This window comes from Mastigoproctus giganteus, chromosome 1, assembly GCF_048544385.1.
Source record: "Mastigoproctus giganteus isolate SK-2022 chromosome 1, ASM4854438v1, whole genome shotgun sequence".
Classification (NCBI taxonomy): Eukaryota; Metazoa; Arthropoda; class Arachnida; order Uropygi; family Thelyphonidae; genus Mastigoproctus; species Mastigoproctus giganteus.
Window position 1 is genome coordinate 5,469,412 of NC_143575.1, and position 22,258 is coordinate 5,491,669.

Consider the following 22,258-nt stretch of genomic DNA (forward strand, 5'->3'; position numbering starts at 1 on the left):
GCATACGTTATTGGTTGGTTTGGGAGGTTGATGGCTGTCAACTTTCAAAAAATCTTGGTGCTCTAGGTTGGATACGAGTATTGAATACACGATGATTTTAATACTTAGTTGTTTTTTTTTTTTAAATCATAAATTGATTTAATTAACATATTATGTTAATTCACATAAGAATACATTTATATGTGATTGAGTGTTGAGAGAATTACAGTCCTACAATAAAGGTATGAGGTTTTCTCTTATAATTTAAGATTTTCTTCAATGCATGTTCTACCTCACTGCTGGCATTCTTTTGCTCCTTATATAATTAATTATAGTAGTCTTCTGCTATTTGAATTATGCCTTCTCTGCCATTTATAAATACACAATCACTATTCTTCAGTTTCAGTATCATTTGTCTTTCTGTATGACAGCTGATTTAAGGCCTTTGTTTTCCCTTAATGCTTGTTCTACTTTTCTTGTGTTAGATCTTCTCATGTCCTCTCTGAGTCTCTAATAGCTTTGCATAACTGAGTATACTCAATTTTGTCATTGTCAGCGTTTATCTTGCTTTTCATTTGTCGTCTTCGGTTCATCCTGACATGTTTCTTGACTATTTTTTCTTCTTTGGATTTCTTTTTACCTGTAGGTTTCTTGGGCTTTATCAATTTCAGAAAGTTCCATTCCTCATTGATGTCTTTGTCATGAAAGGTCTGCAGAAGCTCAAACTTGTTCTTAAGTTTCAGTACATACGGCCTTTTCTCCTCTACTGTTAACTCAAAGATCATTATTTACTCCAGTCAGTTTTTTCCTTTCTTATATCTATATCAAGTGTGCATCTTATCATTCTGTGATCACTTCCAACATATACTTTGTGCAGAAAGGTAGCATCGTTCACAATATACATCTTCTGTAAGTGAGGATGAAGTCAATTTCATTAGTTGTTTTTTTTTGGGCTTTTCCATGTTCAATTTCTGTTCACCCTTTTCTTGAAAAAAGTGTTCATTACTGACATTCCTTGAAATTCTGCAAATTCCACAAGTCTTTCATTTTTCACCAATTCCAAAATTTTCCTTTTCTGCACTGTTTTGTCTCTTTCCAACCTTAGTATCGAAGTCCCCCATAATAATGGTGTACTGAGTTTTCTGTTCATCTAGAAGTCTCAATTTTGGTGTACATTTCTTCAACTTCTTTATCATCGTGGCTCGATGTTGATGCATACACCGATGAGCCAAAACATTATGACCAGCGAGTTGTTATGCATTTGAAGCAACTGCAAGTGAACTACGGCACGTGCGTGAGCCGGGACACAGTATAAAAAACACCTGATACTGAGCTCCATTAATCAGTGTTACTCTTGTTGTTCAGAGTAACACTGATTAACTTCATGGGAAAGGCAGTGGACTTAAGCGAGTTTGAAAGGCCAAATTGTAATGGCCAAACAACTGGGTCAGGGCATATCTAAAATGGCATGGCTGGTGGACTGCTCGCAGTCAGTCATGGTTAGTGCCTATTGAAAGTGCTTTGAGGAGGGAAACCGCTGAACTGCTGGCAAGGTGTTGGACGGGCACGGCTCATCGATGCTTGAGGTGATTGAAGGCTCTCCCAGATGGTACGTGGCAACAGAAGGGCGGCTGGGGCGCAAATTGCTGGTATTGGAATGCTGGTGACGGGAGTAGTGTGTCACAGCACACAGTACATCGAACCCTGCTGAAAATGAGGCTGCATAGCCGCAGGCCGCTCAGTGCCCATGCTACCCACGGTTCACTGAAGACAGAGGCTACAATGGGTAAGCGAGCATTGAAACCTTGAGTGATTGGAAGAAGGTTGTCTGGTCTGATGAATCACGTTTCCTTTTGTACCATGTGTATGGCCAGGAATTGATGGCACCTGGATGCATCGTGGGACGAAAACAAGCCAGTGGCAGTGGTGTCATGCTTTGGGTGCTGTTCTGCTGGAACACCCTGGGTCCAGTCATCCATGTGCTGGGCACTCTGATGTCTACTACCTACCTAAACATCATTGCTGACCAGGTACACCCTTTCATAGCAATGGTCTTCCCCTCTGGCAGTGCTGTCTTTCAGCAGGCCATGTTTCAGCCAAGCCGATGATATTCAAATTCACATTTTCTAATTCCTTTTCCAGCTCTAATATCCTGTCTTCACAGATGAGTGATCTTACATTGTAACAGAATAAGTTCAATTTCTGTGCTTGACAGCCTGGTCATACCCAGAGATTCTTAGCACCCTCTGCTTCCACTCTGATCCTCTTGCTGTCGTAAGAGGGGGAGTGAAAGCTGCTGGAGACAGGGTTATTTGTATGATATGCTATATGTTCATATAGCATATCATACATAAATATAACAATGGCTTTTTTTTTTATGTAACAAAAATTATTTAGTATATTCTAAAGCATGTGGTCTCTAACATATAAACAACAATGAGGATTGTTACAAGGACTTAAAATAATTAATTTTGTGGACTTCATAAATGAAAATAAAACTGTTTAAGCTACAGTAACAGTCTTTCTGTATATGAATACATGTGCTGCTGCTACAAGACTGAAGAAAAACATTTGTAAATAGCAGCATTGTCGTATTTAAGAATTAATTCCATTGTCAAATAAGCAACTATTTATTTACAGAGAACAATCCTCTATATGTCCATATGAAACATAGAGGATTGGATTGTTCATCTATTGCATAATCCATTGGTCAGTGATGTGTAATGAGGTAGTAACTGGTCATATGGTCATTAGCATTAGTAGAGGCATACGATGCAAGAAGCAAGCTTATGCAGCATCAGCCAAAAAAAAAAAAAAAAAAAAAAAAACCACCTCCCATTTCACCCCTCCATTCGTTCCAAATGCCTGTCCAGCTGAGCCTTGAATTTATTTAGGCTATCAACTTCCATAATAAACGATGGAAGTCTACCTGCTGTCTAAAGGCAAATTTCTGCACATCAATTTGAATCTATGCCCCCTCGGGTGATTATTCTGAGAAGACGAAGAATCCCATCAGCATTCAGCTTGCTCAACCCATTCAAGGCCTTAAACACCTCAATCAGATCACCTCGCAGGTGCCTGCTTTCCAGGTGCTTCAATTTGCAGAACTTAAGCCTTTCTTGGTAAGAGCACCCCTTTGTTCCCTCACCAAGGTCTGGGGGCCTAAAATGAGGCCCCCAGACCTTGGTGAGGGGAACTAAAATGAGGGCCTAAAATGAGGCCCCCAGACCTTGATGTTAGATATAGAGGGAATTATTTTTAAATTGGTGCCAAAAGGTATTTTCATTGTGACAACAGTAGTATTTGAAAAATACAACATTTATTAGTGTAACAGTTTTGTCATGCTTTGGGTGCTGTTCTGCTGGGATATCCTGGGTCCAGTCAGCCATTTTTAAGAAGAATGTGTTTATTTTGGAATGTACCTTGCATCTAAATCATTTCTGCAATGAAGAGTTATTCAGTAATGAATATGCAAACAGGCCTGTACAATAATAAACCTCAAGCAAAACATTAACATAATCCATTTGCACCATTGATAAACATATTCTTTGTAGAGTTGCATGAAACAAGCTAAATAAAAATTAAAAATTAATTAAATTTTGCTTTCATTTATATTATATAATTTGTTGTTTTGAAACGAGGTTGCATTTTTCCATCGTATCCAGTTGGCAGCAGTCTGTGGAGGCTTCAGTAGGAACTAATTGCATCACTTGAATGACATTTTCTATTCATATGTTTATGGCTGGTTTTCTTATTTCTTTACTTAACACAACTTCAGTTAGAATGTAGTAAAAGGCAATAGAAAAATGCTTGTAACACTCATTATAGGAATTATGCTACAAATGCACTTCCTTGTTTGTTTTTTGATATAATGGGTTTGGGTTTATGGGTATAATGTACATGAAATTGACCATAAACTTCAGAGCAACTGGAGATGTCAGTATTTTATAACATAATGACTAGTAATAATGACACTCGTTCAATGCTCAGTTGCTCTGTGTCACAGCTTCTTTTTCTTCTTTTTTTTTTATGATGACCCCCAAGTATAAAAGGTATTAGAACCCTTTAGTGCTTTAGTACTTTGCATGGACTGAGAATTGACATTCTTTGTGCAAACTATAAGTCGCAATTAGCAGAAATGCCCTTAACTGTGATAAAATTACTTGCTGTCACAAATTTTAGCTTTTTCAGTAATTTCTGATGGGATAGTTGGTGTGTCTCTCTCTCTCTCTCTCTCTCATGTTATAAACTTTCATTTTTGGGAAAGTAATTTTCTGTCAGTATTTTATCATCACATTTTTAATTTTTATCATTTTATACTGTTTAATTATTAACTATCAGTATCTTGATTTTACTTCATAGTGAGTATTATTATTGAAATGACAACACTTTTTGCCTGTGTATCTTAATTTTTTTTTTCTGCATATTTAGATGAGGATATTGAAATTGAACTTGTTGAGGAAGAGCCACCATTCTTACAAGGTCATGGGAGAGCTAATATGCAAGATCTTAGCCCTGTTAGAATTATGAAGGTAAATTTTAAAATATTATAAATAATTTGGAGAAGAAACTGGTAGCAATATGCTACAATTGATGTTAATTTTTGTGATTTTTAGTTTTCATAATGATTATTTATGATGGAAGCTTAATTATTATTTTTCGGATGGTAAAACTCACCGGATCATAAGTTATATCCACATTTTATAAGGCAAATTTTGGGGGAAAATATTTTGTGTATATTTAAAACTCAGATTCACAAATGTCTGCTAAACAAAATGTCACTGTAAAATGAAGTTTTATTTGTTATAGAACACCAGAATCTCATTGCTACTGTCACACTCATTTACAGTAGAGCGTCAGTTATCCGGAATAATTAATGTGAGACCTCTTCTGGATAATCAAACATAAGGTAAGATTAAATAAATAAAAAAAATTATAAACCAATCTCGGGAAAACAGAAACATCCATCCAGGCATTTTTATGATTTTTATACAAAACAGGAAAATTAGAAATATTTTTTAATGATCTCAGTTTTTTCGACTTGCCAATAACGAGCACGGTCAATCTGTGCATCTCGGTAGCATTTGCACACATGGCAATTGTAACTCGCTCTTTTGTCATCTTAAAACCTGGTACGGGCATTTCTCTTTTAGTGGTTAGGGTTTTTCTCGGTAATGCTTTCCGTAATAAGCCTGTCTCGTCAACATTATAAACGTTTTCTTTCTCGTAATTTGCTATAACTGAAGCAAACTTACTTTTAAGGACACCGCTGCCGATTCATATGCAGAAAGTTCCTCGCCTTGAATATCTGGTTCGCGTATATCATGTCTCAGTTTAAAGTTTTTCAGACAACCTGTGCTTGCCTTAAAATCTTCATTACCTCTTAATTTTCGATTAAAATCCAATGCTTTTTCACACAACATTGGGCCAGACACTGGGTCACCTAAACTTCGATTCTGAAGAAACCACAAATTAAGTGCACTCTCTAAAGCAACATTTTCAGGTTTCGACATCATTTTTCTGCTAGATCCTCCTTCAATATCCATAATCGACACAAATTCTGTTACAGCATTGGAAATCTTCTTGATGTCATAAATTGTTGAAGTCCCCACATTAAACTCTTTGGAGAGGTTTCCTGAATTTTCACCTTTCTAATTCTACTAATAATTTCCGTTTTTTTGTTACAATGTTAAAACTACGTGTTTTCTTTTCATTCACACTTTACCGTAAAAAAATAGAGAAAATAATAAATCGCACAGTTTTCAGTTTGTTGGGCATTTTGTTTGTACGATCTGTTATAAATGGGTAGTAAACTCGATCTTTCGCTTATTAGAATGAAAATTCAGTTTGCAAACGTGATCATTATACCCGGCACTTACTGTACTGCTGTTAATAAAAAAAAAATAAAAAAAGAAAGATCAGCCTTTCAAATTATTCTGGATAACTGGCATTCTACTGTATTACTAATGGTATGATCTGAATTTTCACATCCTTTAGAGGGTGTAGCATCTTCAGCACCATCAATGGCATTGCTGATTCCAGATTTTTTGAAAGATGGCAACTATATAATGTTTTACTAACCCATTCAGATTTTTTACCCATTTGCACACATGTGAAATTATTGTGAAATCGCTTCATTCATCCTGTTGATGTCAAATCATGATTCAGTGCCTCCATTTGGTCCACTCTTTTTGTATAAATGCTTTAACACGTTTGCTTCCATTTATATTTGTGAGTGTCCTTTCTGTTTGCCTTTAATGTAACTTATAATATTTTATTTATTATTTTATTTTTTTATATTTTCAGTCCTGATGTCTCAGGCTATGGATCCATTATAGCAACCTTTTAGGGTAAAATTTTATAGGAAAATACTTTTTACACAAAGTTTTGTCAGTAGAGACACACACACTATGATGATTTTTTGTTTTCACAAAGTGAAGAATTTAAATTCAGTAATCTTCATTATTGAAATGACAACTTTTAATGAAAATTTTACCTTTTTCTTCTTCTGGAAAATACTAAACTAGATAAAATAACTTCAATATAAGCAAAGAACATATGAAATTGTGAAGTAAGTCATCAGCTTTTGTAATCTCCTCTAGACGCCAAGCAAAATCCCAACCATTACGCAAATAGCCCGTGGTTCAACCATTTTGCCGATATTAATCAGTCGTTCATTTCACTTGCCTTTCCTTTTATAGTGCTCATTTATTGACCTCAATTGAATGGATGCATAGTTGCTTTAAGGCACAAAATATGTGATCCGTTTTGACACAGGCTTGCATTCTGGCAGAAAACCTGTTGAAAGTTTTTTTTTTTTATTGAGATGGTTGCTGACTAAGACTTCTTGAAATGACAGCTAACTCAATGTTTAATTCAGCATCTGTTCTTTTTGTTGTCTCCATTATATAAGATTTGAAATGGTCACATACTAAAAAAGCTAACTTTTTTAAGAAAGCCACTTGCAAGTTTTGACCATACTTTCTCTAACTACAGCTAAAGATATAACATCACTGCATGCTCATTCTCCAAGAAAAAAGTGCATCTTATGGTCCTGAAAATGACAGTACAGTATATGTCTGTGTTACTTTATAATGCATTGCAGAATCAAAAAAAGATTTGGAACTGGTGCTGATGTCAAGTTACTTGTGATGAGGAGTATTAATGCATGCTACCCTCAAATTAATTTTTCTTCTCTAGCACACATATATAGGTGCCGCCGTAGCCAGGTGGGCAGGAGCAGCAGTGCGTAGCACACGCTTCTTGATTAGACCGTGGTTCGAGCCCGTGACCACCAAATACGAGGATGCAGAAAGGTCAGGGAATGACCACCGCATATCCCCAGGAGCAATATGGCCTTGGTTGCTAATACTCCTAAAAACCAAATAACAAACAAACAACAACAACAACAACAACAACAACAGCACACATATTACTGCCAGTTGAAATATCATTCTTTCTGGAAGCAGTCCTTCACACCTTTCCCTCTATCTTTTCTCATTGCATCTGTCATAGTACATCCTTGCTCTAGAGATGAATTTATCTCTCTTCAGGAGTTTTCATTTTGGGGTACAGGAAGTAATCAGTATGGGGAGAGAACATGGATGAACAATGATGCTGTTTTTAACAAAGCAAAAACAACTTTCAACAGTCAGTTATTCTGGCTGAAAACAAATTTTTGCACATCTGTCCTGTGTCCATCCTCTTTCAGCAAATTTATGTTCTCTTATATGTGAGAAAAAATAAGGATGCCATCAGAATTTAGTTTATCAATCAATTTAAAGCCTTAAATACTTCAAGTCTCCTGCTGGTTCTTGGTTTCCAAGTGCTGCAATTTGCAGAACTGAAGTCTTTCATGGTAGGAATATCATATTGTGTCCTTCACTAATCTTAATTCTCTTCTCTGCACCCATTTCACCAGTTTCACATTATTCTTAAAATGAAGTTTCCAGATCTGTATGTAGTACACTGGGTGCAGCCCAGCCATTGCTTTATGCAATGGGAACTCACTTTCTTGTGCCTGCCGGCAAAATTCTTCCAGCTTCTCAGCTCATCTGCTTAATTTTTCTTTGCCTTGCTGCAGTAGTATGCCTTGATTACTACCATTAACCACCTTGCCAAATATAATCTTCAAACTTAGACAGTATGCTTGATATGCCTTCATCAGTATTGTTAGTAAATATTGAAGGCAGTAAGGGGCCCAGCATTGAATCCTGAGGAACTTCACTGATAACATTAGTCCAAGAAAAGAATTGCTTATTAATAGCAATTAATAGGCAATGTAAGGCAATGTTCAATAGTAGAAGACAACCCTTGCCTTCTACTATTCAACATCCCTTTATCCATAGCACTAACTTGTCCCTAATGCCACACTGCCCCAATTTGTACAGCAGTCTTTCATGTGGAAAAGTGTCAGAAGTTTTGCTGAAATCTAAATTTATAATGCCAAAATCAGGATAATTCAAGATGAAGGGGAGAGGGGGTAGCATTTTTAAATTCAAAGGATTGGATTTTAATTTCAGGAAAGATGATTATGACAGCTTAAGGTACTTCTATCAACTGGGTAGGTAGTTCACTGCGTGAATACATTAGAATTGCGGTTATAATTTATAAATACAGAAAACAATGGACCCAGCACCAAACCCCTGGGGAAGTCATTATTGCTTACTCTGTGGCAGAGGATGATTAAGTTACTTGAACAAGATGACCTGATCTTTATTAATACTTGCTTTTCAGATTAATCTGATTTTGGGGATAATTTGTTTTATTTCCATTTTTGGAATAAAAACAAATTATCAAAAATGTGATGATTGTTTTAAGTGAACAGTCATCAAATGTTTGTTCACTTTTTTTTTTATTTAAAATTTTTAATTTCTTTTTTTTTTTTTTTTTTTAATTTTTATTTTAGAGTCGTGGAGTTGCGGTACATGTCTTCTTACATTAGCAAATTAAATTTAAACTTGGGCAGACCAGTGGCAAGAGTTAGGCAACTTAGGTGAGGCAGAAAATGCTTATGCAACTTAATTTTCAACAATATTGTGGAACCTTGTGCAGGCACATTCTTGCAAGGAAACTGATCTGTATTGAAAGTTCTCCACATTCTGATTTCTAAAAGTTGACAGATATGAAATCCTACATATACTGATAATTATTAAGCAAACAGAAATCACTTTTTATGGAAAAGCCTGCATCATTTTCTAATGTTTTATGATTTGTGCCTAAGCAGAGGAAGACACAGGATTGTCATAAAACTGAGTCCTCAATAATAGAAAACATGAAAAACCTTGGAAATCAGAAGAAATAGGCATTGTCACAACCCAAGACACAGGTTTCTGTTACATCTTAATAAATCTCATTGCACAAAAAACATACACAGCCCCTTGGAGCTTTTTAAAATTAAATGTATTAAGACAGAGGCAAGTGGAGAATCAACATCAGATTTCATTTTTGAGACAGGTTCATATTTTTGGTGAGAAATTGGCAACTTTTGGTTAGTTTTCTTTGCATTTATATAGATTTATATAGAGCATGAAATTTCCAAGAGTTGATTACCGTCATGATATTTTGCAAGAGTTAATTCTTCAGTTACTTTATAACAGTATAAGTGCATGCTCAAAATGTTTTCATTCTTTAAAATAGCAAACAAGGTAAAGGTGTGTTTTTAAAGTTGCTGAACCAATGTGTAGTCTGTTGTATCAGGTACAATACACATAAGGGACATTGAAAGTGCCCACCATTCTATGCTAAGTGTGCTTTAACTGGACAGCTTGTTTTTGGTGATGCAGTGAAGCATGTCATGGGAAATGTTGGTTTTCTCAGTGAGTTACCCTTTTGTTTTTCAGTCATGTCTCGATTGTTCACAAATGCCCAGTCTTTAAGATGTGTCCCACAGAAAAAATCAGGAGAGGAAAGTTGTGGTCTTGGCAACTAAGGTCCCTTAGAGATTGTATGATATTCTGTTGCAATTTCTTACTTTTTGTAAAGAAAATAGCATCCCTTACACTTACCTGACTCTCATGGAATGCGGTGGAATCTCACGTATACTGTGTGGGTTTTGCGTTGCTCAAATTCTTGTATTTTGAGTTTGCTATAATCTAATCAGATAGAATCACACATTTGTCTGCAAAGAATGTATGATCTGAGATTTCCATTCCTGTTGCCATGTGTTGCTGGAACCACTTACAGTTTGCAGTGCATTTTTCTTTGTCTGGTTCGTTCAGTTCAAGAATAATCTTTGGAGTGATTCATTCAGATTCTGTTGCAGTCGTGGCAGACAGTCATTTTAGGCCTGTTGTTACATGATTTGTTTTGTCAGTTAGACAGGAGGTCTCATGAAATTTTTTAATTAACTTCCATATGGCGGATTATTTGGTAACTCATGTGTCTTAAATTGTCTACATTCCTGTCTAACTTCTTCAGAGGAATGGAATTTGAAATATCATGCCACACTGAAGCATCTCTGTTGTTGGGTTAATACCATGATGTTAATCCAACAACAGATATGTTTCAGTTGTCATTAACACCATGGTGTTAACCCCAACAACAGATATACTTCACAAGTGACTTGCACAGTAATGCCAATGCCACTGTGCATTTTTGTACAGTCTATGCTGCCATCTATTGTTAAGCTTCTGATCTACATGTTATCCAAATTATGTTTTGCTCCTTAAAGTATAATTGGAGATACATGCAATTGTATGGATTTGTTAAACTTAAATAAAAAAACTCTTGATTATGATGTAATTAGGGATAATTAAACATACAAGTTATTGATTTGTGTTATTTGTGATAAATTAAATTTGAAGTTTTGGGTGAATTAAGTTCTAAATCATTTTCAGAATCCTGATGGATCATTAGCACAGGCTGCTATGATGCAGTCAGCATTGGCAAAGGAAAGAAGGGAACAAAAACAGCAACAGAGGGAAGCAGAGATGGATTCTATTCCTGCTGGTTTAAACAAGCATTGGATTGATCCACTCCCTGATGGTAGGTGTTTAAACAAAATTTTTGAATCAAAAACAAATGTATATTTGAAATAGTAGTGGAGTATTTGTATCTTATGTATTATATACTTTATCAAACACTTACAAAAATGTTTTAACACTCATCAGATACATCACCTTTGTATCAGATACATCACCTTTGCATGCTTAAACCATTCAAGGCTTTATACACCTCTATCAGATCACCTCGCTGATAGAGGTGTATAAAGCCTTGAATGGTTTAAGCATGCTCAATGCTGATGGGATTCTTCCTCTAGCTCAGAAAAATCACCTGAGAGGGCATAAATTCAAATTGAGGAAAGACAGATGTAGGATAGACGTACGGAAATTTGCCTTTAGCCAGTGGGTGGTTGGTTGGTGGAACAGACTTCCATCCCTTGTGGTGGAGGTTGATAGCCTAAATAAGTTTAAGGCTCAGCTGGACAGGTATTTTGAACGAACAGAGGGGTAAAGTGGAAGTGGTTTTTTTTTTTTTTTTTTTTTTGGCTGATGCTGCATAAGCTTGCTTTCTTGCATCAAATGCCTCTACTAATGCTAATGCTAATGCTATCTTCCACCATAAGCTTGATGCCCTATAGCCATAGTTACTGATGTACTGAAAAAATTCAAGTAAACATCAAACAAACAACTCATCAAATACTAGCAAAATAAGCCAGACCAGCCATATGCAATTTAGGAAAAACTTTAAAATTTTCAAAAGTATCATATGTAACAGTAGTAACCAGTATGAATTGCAGTGTAAAACTTATGAGAGTGTAGAGAGACGTAGTTGTTAGTTGCCATTCTTGTATGCAAACTATTTGAATCAAAGAACCATTGCACATTTTATGAAAAATATTGAAGAAAGATAATGAATGAGAAATGATCTAGTCTGCCAAGAAGTGTGTATGTTTTCAGTAGAACTGAAAACATACACACTTAAACTATTAAAATACACACACTTAAACTATATTTATTATACTATTATATGATTGTGAACTTTTGAGCCATTGGAAAGTACAGCTACTAAATGCAACATTTAAATAGTAAAAGAAAAAAACTGTTAACGTCACTTACCTTCATTTGTAATCCTTCATATACACGGTCGTTCTGTAATCCATTATTATTGGTAGTATTATTTTACTTGTTTTAATTATTTTGTATTATATTACTGTACTTAACCATATACATTTTATTTATTATATGCAGTTACTTTCTCACATGTGACTTGAGCACTGAATATTAGTTGAATTATCACCACTTCACTATTGGTAGTGCTGCAGACTGGAAGAAAACAAGTTTAAAGTTGAATGTTTTACGAGTACTATACAACAGAAGCACATAAAAATGTTACTTACAGTTGTGGGAGTTGGTGTCAGTTGTGTGAATAAGTATCAGCAAGAAAGAACTTCAGAGATAAAAACCTTTTCAAATATTTGTGTGACGAGAGAGAGAGAGGGAGGGAGGGAGGGAGGGAAAGATGATTATTGCAAAAATCTATTGTTAATCGAAATGGTAATTTGGATTAAAAGAGAAATCCCAAAAGAAGTGCACCAATCACATAAAAAGGGATAACTTGCAATATAAAAAAATATATATATATTTTTATCAAAAACTGTTATAATTCTCAGTATTCGATGGTTAAAGTAAAGTTGAAACCATTTGTCATATTGCCTAGACCTCACAGCCACGTTCTACACTGACATTGGTGCCTACCTGAACTTGGTGTGTGCTCTGTAAAAAATTTAAAAAAATTTAAATTTTTAAATAATTTTTAATTAAACTGTTTGAATATTTGTTTTGTTTTTCTTATACAGGGTGTCTCAAAAATGTTTAGGGGAGGTAGGTAACATCTAAAGGAATGTGAATCGCATAGGAACCCATAACCGAAAACATCACGGGAAAGTAGTAGCAGAGGCACAAGAAGCAGAAATGACACAAGACAGTAATTAGTGGCAAACATTTATTTGACATAATATTAACAATGGAGTACAAGATGGATGCATTTCATGATGTGAAAACAAATTCTCGAAGGTTCCACCACGAGATGCGATGCATGCGTGACACCGACGCAGCACGGATTGGCGGACACGATCAAACACACCTGGAGTTTCTTTGACAGTAGCAGCAGCGCAGAAGAATCTCGCCACAAGATCCATTTCCGTCTCCACAGGCAATTCATACACGATAGATTTCAGGGGCTCCACAGAAAGAAATCAGGTGAGCGTGGGGGCCAGACAACAGATCCACCACAGCCAATCCATCGACGCCCAAAACGCCTGTTCAAATGGTCACGAACACACCTTCCATAAATGTGAGACACAACATGATGTTGTGTCTCACATTTTCTGGAACATCATCAAGTAACCCTGGTAGAACTTGTTCAAGAAAGATCCGATATTTAGCGGAGTTCATGGGGGATGGTAACATGTATGGGCCGACTAAGCAGTCACCGACCATACCTGCCCACACATTTATTGCGAAGCGATGTTGTACCGCATGGGGGCGCACACTGTGTGGGTTGTCGTGAGCCAACACATGAGCATTGTGCTGATTGAATGAGCCTTCCCGAGTGAAATAAGCTTCATCCGTGAACAGAACACAGGCTGGAAAATTTGTCTTGAACACTTCCTTGGAGAAACCACTGTGCAAAAGCCACACGTACAGGATGATCTTGGGGGAGCAGTAACTGAACCTTTTGGAGATGAAAGGGGTGTAAGGAATCGTAGTCAGACACATACACTGTACACTGCAATGAGGCACTCCTAAGGCAGAGGCAACGGCATGTGTACTGGTAGTAGGATTATTCTGGACGGCATTCAACGCACTTTTTTCCATGTAGTGCTGGCAGATCACGTCGAACGTGGTCTGCCAGCACTACTCCTGTTACCTCTAAATGACCCATAATCGCACAAATTTTGATGCACACGCGCAAACAAACGGTGGTCCAGTACATGTCTGTCTGGGAAGCATTCTCCATAAATTCGTTGAGCGGCATGTCCATTGCCCTCTGCTAATCCATACACTAGGTGCATGTCTGCCAGCTCACAGTTCGTATAAACCAGAAATTTTCCCCTCTCGCGAACTGATGAACAGCGCCGTCTACCAACTTACGGTGACGTTTCCGGTTATGGGTTCCTATGCGATTCACATTCCTTTAGATGTTACCTACCTCCTCTAAACATTTGTACCAATATATTTGAGACACTCTGTATACCTTGTTAATATATACAATACTATAATCTCTTCAGTTTACTACCCAGAGACGAAAAAAAAAAAAAGCGAGATACAAGGAGAATCTAAGTTCTCCAACCTGAGTGTAAAAAAGACACCCAGTATGCAGTAATTGAAACCAATATCTGATTTTTTCCTCCCTTTAGGGGTTGCTATTGTACTTGAAAATTAGTAGTAGTAGTGGCATGTGATGCAAGAAAGCAAGTGTATGAGCTTATGCAGCATCAGCCAAAAAAAAAAAAAAAAAATCACACCATTCCTTCCTTAAATTTATTCCACCTATCAACTTCCACAACAACAGATGGAAGTTTGTTCCAGCAATTAACCACCCGCTGGCTAAAGGCAAATCTCCACACATCTATTCTCCCTCTGTCCTTTCTTAATTTGAATTTATGTCCCCTTAGGTTTGCAATCTGAAAAAGTGGAAGAATCCCATCAGAATTCAGTGTGCTCAACTCATTCAAGGCCTTATACACCTCAATCAGATCACCGTGCAGGTGCCTAGTCTCCAGTCACTGCAATTTGCAGTACTTAAGCTTCTCTTGGTAAGAGGATCCCTTCATTCCCCTCACCAGTCTTGTTGCCCTTCTCTGTTCACGCTCAAGCAAATCTACATCCTTCCTAAAATGAGGCCTCCAGACCTGTATGCGGTATTCAAGGCGTGGCCTGACCATTGCCTTATACAGAGGGACAATCAACTCCTTCCCCTGCTAGCAAAATTCCTATATATCATTGACAAAACCCCATGACCTGCCCTAGCAGGCTGTCTACATTGCTCAGAAAACTTCATATCTGACTGCACAATTACTTCCAGGTCTTTTTCATTTTCTACCACCTTAAGTGTAGTACCACACAGTTGGTATGTTTCTCTGTGGTTACTTCTACCCATATGCAGTACTTTGCATTTGTCAAGGTTAAACTTCAGTTGCCACTTCTCAGCCCATCTTCCCAAATTTTCTAGATCCTGTTGCAGTAGCGCACTGCCATTACTGTCATTAACAACCCTGCCAACCTTTGTATCATCTGCAAACTTCGATATTAAGCCTGATATACCTTCATCAATATCATTGATAAATATACAAAACAACAGTGGACCCAACACTGAACCCTGTGGGACTCCACTAATAACATTAGTCCACGAAGAGCAGCACCCATTGATTACCACCCTCTGTCTTCTCCCACTTAACCATCCTTTTATCCATTGTAGCAACTTACCCTTAATACCATTCTGCTCCAATTTGTACAATAATCTTCCATGCGCAACAGTGTCAAAAGCTTTCCTGAAATCCAAATATATGATGTCAAACTTATTTTTTGCATCCAGTTCCTTTGTAACCACATCATAATATCCTATCAAAAGGCGCCTCCGTAGCCAGGTGGGAAGGAGCAGCAGTGCGTAGCACACGCTTCTTGATTAGACCGGGGTTCGAGCCCGTCACCACCAAATACGGAGCATGCGGAAAGGTCAGGGAATGACCACCGCACCGGAGCAATATGGCCTTAGTTGCTAATGCTCCTAAAAAAAAAAAAAAACCAAAACCAATCCTATCAAATTTGTCAGACAAGCATTATTGCTGCCGTCTTGTCTAGATGATCCTGCAATGCATCTTTAACCAGTGACTCCATTATTTTACCCGGAACAGAAGTTAAACTAACTGGTCTATAATTACTCGTGTCACCCTTCGATCCCCCTTTGTGAATTGGTGATACATTTGCACATCTCCAGTCCATGGGAACCTCCCCTGAGTCCAAGGATGCTCTCATAATTATGGCTAAGGTTTTGCTTAGTTGCTTTGCAGTCTCCTTTATTATAACTGGATAGATCTCATCCACCCCAGGTACTTTTCTTATTAGGTTCTTACAAGCTCACACCTGTGCAGTGCCCTCCCTGAAGCATACCTACATTTAGATAAAAGGAAGGTAGACAACTTGGAGTGTAATATTTCCCATTGTTCTGGGACTCTGGAATGATGGAAAGGAGTCTTATAGATTAATGAATCATATTACATGCTGTTCATGTCAGATGATTCAGTGTGGGTTGAAGAACATTTAGTGATTGCTGCTTATCAAACTGCAGCATCACAGTGATGTTTAAAAGAGGAAACACCACAATGTGGGGTTGCTTGTTTTTTGGAGAGATCAATTGTTATATTTGCTTTGTAAAATCCTTACATAATTATGCATTCTAAGCTAGAAAGCCAAACTTGTTGGTACTTTGTTGAAGGAAAACATTGTATTGACCTGACCTGTTCAGCAATGAAGCTTGATCTTAATCCTATGGAAAAACTTTGAGTGGCCGGAACACCAAATGAGGGAATGATTAACATTTGTTTTCCTCTTCAATCTAGTAGCTGCCGATCACTTTGAAGGAGTGAAATACAATATCAGTTGCATACCCGAGGGGGCATAAGTTCAAATTGAGGAAAGACAGTTGTAAAATAGATGTGCAGAAATTTGCCTTTAGCCAGCGGGTGGTTAATTGCTGGAAAAAACTTCCATCTGCCGTTGTGGAAGTTGATAGCTTAAATAAATTCAAGGAAGAACTGGACAAACTTTTAGAGAGAATGAATGTATGAATTTTTTTTTTTTTTGAGGGGGGGGGGCTGATGCTACATAAGCTCCTATGTTTGCTTTCTTGCATCACATGCCTCCATTACTACTACTACTATTATACTATCATAAATTGGTTAAAGATATTTTTGGAATAATTATGGCTGTTATTCACATAATTCACAAAACTTAATTCATATATCAGACCAAAAAATAATTGTTAATTATGGCACAGCCCACGTCATATCATCTGTTAGTGTTGTGGAAAATGATGGAAGAAAGCCTATACAATGTCAGCAAAATAAAAAAAAATAAAAATTAAAAAATAATAATAATATCATCTTTTCATCCTCTGTAATAGCACAGTTTAACAAGTATTTATCATTTGGGTATGGGGGGAAGGAATGTGAATTAGACAGATCTTTGGATATTGGCTCCATATCTGGTGTTGGTTTTCCTCTGACTTGATAGTTTTTGTTATGTGATTGCTGCATGAACATTATGAGACTGATTATACCACCCACATGCCCATTCAAAACAACTTACAGGAATATAATTATTGTCTATTTATTATTACTGTTTATACATTCATGATGATCTAATTATTTGAATGTATCTGAATCCTAGTTATTTCATAATTTTATTATTTGATTATATTGGTTCGGGTAAGATACAGTAAAATACTGAAATGCATTTTTTGTCATGCCTAGACGTGTACAATCATTCCAACCAATTCTGCTATATGTGCAGCTCTTTCCCAATAATGACAATGACATACAATCATGATATACACCGTGCTGCCACTTTATTAGGTACACACTACCTAGTAGTGTGTTGGGCCTCCTTTAGCCTTCAAAACAGCCTAAATTCGTCTAGGCATGGATTGAACAAAAAGCTGAAAACATTGTGCAGGATTGGAGTACCATGCGGACATGAGTGTGTCACGCAGTTCCTTGAGATTCTATGGAGGTGTGGGCCTGCAGCAAACAGCCCTTTCCAGCTCATCCCAAAGATATTCAAGAGACTGGAGATCCGCAGACTGAGCAGGCCACTGCAGCAAAGAAAAGTCATTGTCATGTCCCTGGACCCATTCCATAGTGATTCAGGCTTTGTGCACCGAAGCATTATCCTGCTGGAAGTAACCATCTGACTGAGTATAAACTGTCAACACGAACAGGTGCACTTGGTCAGCAACGATGCTTAAGTACAATGCGGCATTCAGACATGAATCTATGGGTATCAATGGACCCAACGTGTGCCAAGAAAACATTCCCCACACCATAACACTGCTCCCACGTGTCCATGGATTCATGTTGTTTTCGCCAAATTCTGAGCCTTCCATCAACATGATGCATCAGGAACTTTGACTCGTCAGACCAAGCAACTGTTTTCCAATCCTCGATAGTCCAGTGCTGGTGTTGCTCTGCCCACAGGAGGTGTGCTCTCTTCTTCTTCATTGATAACGAAGGTATGCAGTGTGGCTGTCGGCTGTTCTAGCCCATTCGTGACAAAGTGCGACTAGTGGTCCTTGTGATATTTTGTTCTGCGCACCAAGGGTGTATTCTGACGTGATGTGCGACATTGTGGCCCATCTGTTTGCTTGCACAATTCTAGCCATCCTCCTCTGACCTCTCTCATCAACAAGCAATTTTCTTCCACAGGAGTGCTGTTGAAAGGATGTTTTCTGTTCGTTGCCATTGTGGATACACCCTTGAAACTGTGGTGCATGAAAAGTTCAGGAGAACTGCCAGTTCAGAGATGTTTTGTCCAGCATGTCTTGTACCTACTACCATGCCACATTCGAAGTCTGTTAGATCACTCCTTTTCCCCCACCCTTGCTATGGTTTGTACGCTTAACTGATAGTAGAAAGGTTGTTCTGCTGCATTTATATCCACAACTGTGGTCATGTGTGACTTGCAACGTTGTGGGATGCACCCTTTGTATGCACAGCAGGGGTGTACCTAATAAAGTGGCAGCACAGTGTATATTTGGATTATTTACTAGTTATAAGTTACCAGTTATGGACTAGAATAAGGCATTGGCACTGCATGTTATTTGTAACAGTGCTTCAAATGGATTACATGACTGGTTGAACAAAAGGAAAAGGTCAATGCCATTTCCATAGCCAATGATATGGAGGGAGCCAAAGTTGTTTATCTGAACCTGGATTTAGTGAGGAAACCAATCCCTCATCATGACAGTATGACAAAGCTGGGACCTCCATAGCATGGACTAGATGCTTTAGAAGACTAAACAGAATGTGATCAAGATGTGATTGGTGAAGACCTGAGAACTTCTTCCAACCCTCGGTGTGCGTGCACGCACACACAAAACAAAACAGACGTCAGAACTGGAGCTATTTACCCAAGGTGAATTAAATGACCTCATTAGAGATCTATCTATCTCCAACGATGAAGCCAGACTTCTCTCCTTGAGACTAAAGCAGAAACACTGGTTAAGAAGAAAATCAAAGTGTCTCACTGTCAAAAAAAGAAATCAAGTTTTGGTGAAATTCTCTAGAGTAAATGGTCTGCTTCTGCTACTGCCATCATATCAATGGAGTTTTTATAGAATTATCACAAGTACACATAACATCTGAGTGGTGCCTCTCTTCTTCATCAGTTCCTCACAGTGATGAAAGTTTGAAGACTGACCTCTTGTACAATGGGAATTTAAAGCCATCCATTCCCATTGCTCACTCTGTTCAACTAAAGCAGTCATTCCATAACATGAAAACACTACTCAAAGCAATTCAATACAGCACTCTTCAGTGGAATGTCTGCAGTAACCCCAAAGTTATTGGTTTGTTAATAGGCATGCAAAGAGGATTTACAAAATGTTGTTTCGTATGCCTATGGGGCAGCCATTCTATTGCAGACCATTACATCAGACTTGACTGGCCTGAAAGAAGGAGTGCATATGAGCCAGGAACAAGTAGATGGGTAACCACAGGTCTCCCACATACAAAGATGGGGTTCAGAAACTGCTCAATGCATATAAAAAAAAAATGAGATGCCATATGTCACTGAAACATCATTTTTTGTATTCACATTTAGACTTCTTTCCCAAAATCCTTGGCATGGTGAGTTACAAGTAGGGGAATGATTCTGTCAAGACATTAAATCAATGGAAAAATTGCTACAAGGTTTCTGGAATGAAAGTATGTTGGCAGATTACTGCTGGATTACTACAAAACATTCCGGACAAAGTGTACCAGTGGAATCATCTGCGGAACATTTTTAAATTGTGTATATATATATTTTTGCAATAGTTTACTGTATTATTTTAACTGTGTATAAAATATATTGGGTTTAAACTGTAAAAGTAAGTTGGAGAGATAAAGAAGAAGAAAAGTTGGTTCTGTAAGTTTGGAGTTAGTAAATGAATGCTGATTGGTTGCTGTATGTTTTTGGACAAGAGTGAAGAATTACAGAAGCCAATTCAAAAGAATAGTGCACAAAAGGTATACAGCAGAGCAGAAACAGAATATCTATGAGACAGATAGTGGAGAGACTTGTAAGAGATGGGTCGTTAATTAGCCTGACTCTTTTGTAGCAATATTCCATGGTAGGGCAGATTTGAAATTTGTACAGTGAGTAGTTGTTTAGAAGAAAAGTACTGCTGAGGGTTAAAGAGGAAACCACGTTTTTTAGATGCAGAGGAAGCAATATTTGTGATGGGCTTATGCCAAGGGAGAGATTAGAACTCAAGTTAATCCCTAATAGAGATATTTAATCTTGTCTAGAAATCTGAGTGTCATAAGCATAGGAGCAGTAGACTCTTTTTTGAAAGATATAAGACAAGATTGAGGTGTACAAGGATTGAAATTAACTAAGTTAATTTTGTCCCTTTGGAGAATTACCTGGAGTTCAGTATTTAAGGGACTGGTGGTGGATATTCAAGAAGTTGAAGCTGTTTGTGCAGGGCAAGGTTTTCAAACAGTAATCAGTTATTCTCTGGCTGAAAGCAAATTTCATATATCTATCCTGCACCTATCTTTTTTCAATTTAAATTGTTATTGTTTCCTTATGTGTTATCCAAGAAAGAGTAAGAATGCTGTCAGCATTTAGTTTAATCAACACTTAATTAAAGACAACACTTCATTCAGCTCTCCTGACAGGTGCTTTATTTCCAGAACTGAAGTCTTTTTTTGGTAAAAGTATCCTTCTGTGCCACTGCCTAATCTTGTTGCCCTTCTCTATACCCAACACAATGCATTCACATCCTTTGTAGAATGAAGCTTTCAAACTTGTGTGCAGTTCAAGATGTGGCTTAACCATTGCCTTATGCTGTGGAGAAATATATGATATTTAGACTCTATTAGTAATAAATACATTCTAAAAGTGCTTTTATTTCAAAAGATTTAATGGTGATATGCCCCTAACTAAACTTCTTACAGTTTTCTGGGATGGTCCAAATATAAATTAAAAAAAAAAAAAAAAAAAGTTTTTTGCTTTTGAATGAGGAAGAAGTTAAAAGTATTTGAGGTAAGTGACTTGTTGACATTGGATCATGCAGTATACATGTGATTCAAAATGCTTTCCAAAAAGGACTGGAAAAAATTGAATAGTGATAGCATACATCACATTTAATAAATTTAGTACACAACTACCTCAGTAATTGGCCTTCACATTGGGAAGATATCTAAGAAATTCTGAATAAAATGGGATTACCAGAACATCACTTTGTAAAGCAAATCAGTAGCAGACTCTTGAGTTACTAGTTTAGTGCTTCTTGGAGCAATAGGAAGCCTTTAAACAATACATATCCCATCCAAGAAAAAAAGTGCCTTCTGAAGTCATTTAAAATTTGATTAAAATTTATCACTTCCAGTGGTCTGAGATTCACCAGATTTACTACATTGTTTCAGAAAGAAGGTGACACCTCCACAGCCAGATGGGAAGGAGCAGCAGTGCGCAGCACACGCTTCTTGATTAGACCGGGGTTCGAGCCTGTCACCACCAAATGCAGAGGATGCGGAAAGGTCAGGGAATGACCACTGCATATTCACGGAACAATATGGCCTTAGTTGCTAATGCCCCTAACAACAAACATAACAAACCATAACATCAGAAAGAAGAGCCACTGATTCACATATTTCTAAGATGAAGCAATTCATCTATTCCAAGGAAATTTAAATATTGATACTTTTGAAAGAGGAGATTAACTTCCTGTGAAAGAACTTGAAGTTACTAGTGAAATACAACTTGAAATTGTCATTACCTGAAAAGGAAAATATCAACTCATGTTTACTGGTCAGAGGCATTACATTGCTATAGGAAGTTATATTATTGGAAAGAAATACTAGGATGTTGATAATTGCTGAAATATTTTTGTGCACAACCCATTGAAAGGTGTAAGTATATGATAACTATAGAAGTTTTAAGAGATATCTTAAAATTAGATGTCATTTATACCAGTGGATATTAAAGTTAATTCACTGATGTGCAAATTGAGGCTTCTCAAGTAGAAAATAAAAGTGAAGTGATGCTCTCAAGCAATATGGTAATAA

General features: G+C 37.2%; 1 protein-coding gene across 2 annotated transcripts in view; it reads left to right on the plus strand.

The window, feature by feature from the left end:
• Positions 1-22,258, plus strand: part of pea (ATP-dependent RNA helicase pea) — a 358,942-nt gene that overhangs the window by 153,067 nt on the left and 183,617 nt on the right. For both annotated transcript variants that reach the window (XM_090371271.1, XM_090371265.1), the window contains exons 12-13: positions 4,411-4,511; positions 10,818-10,965. In XM_090371271.1, coding sequence (XP_090227397.1) covers positions 4,411-4,511; positions 10,818-10,965 — 249 coding nt within the window. The remainder of the gene's footprint in view (positions 1-4,410; positions 4,512-10,817; positions 10,966-22,258) is intronic.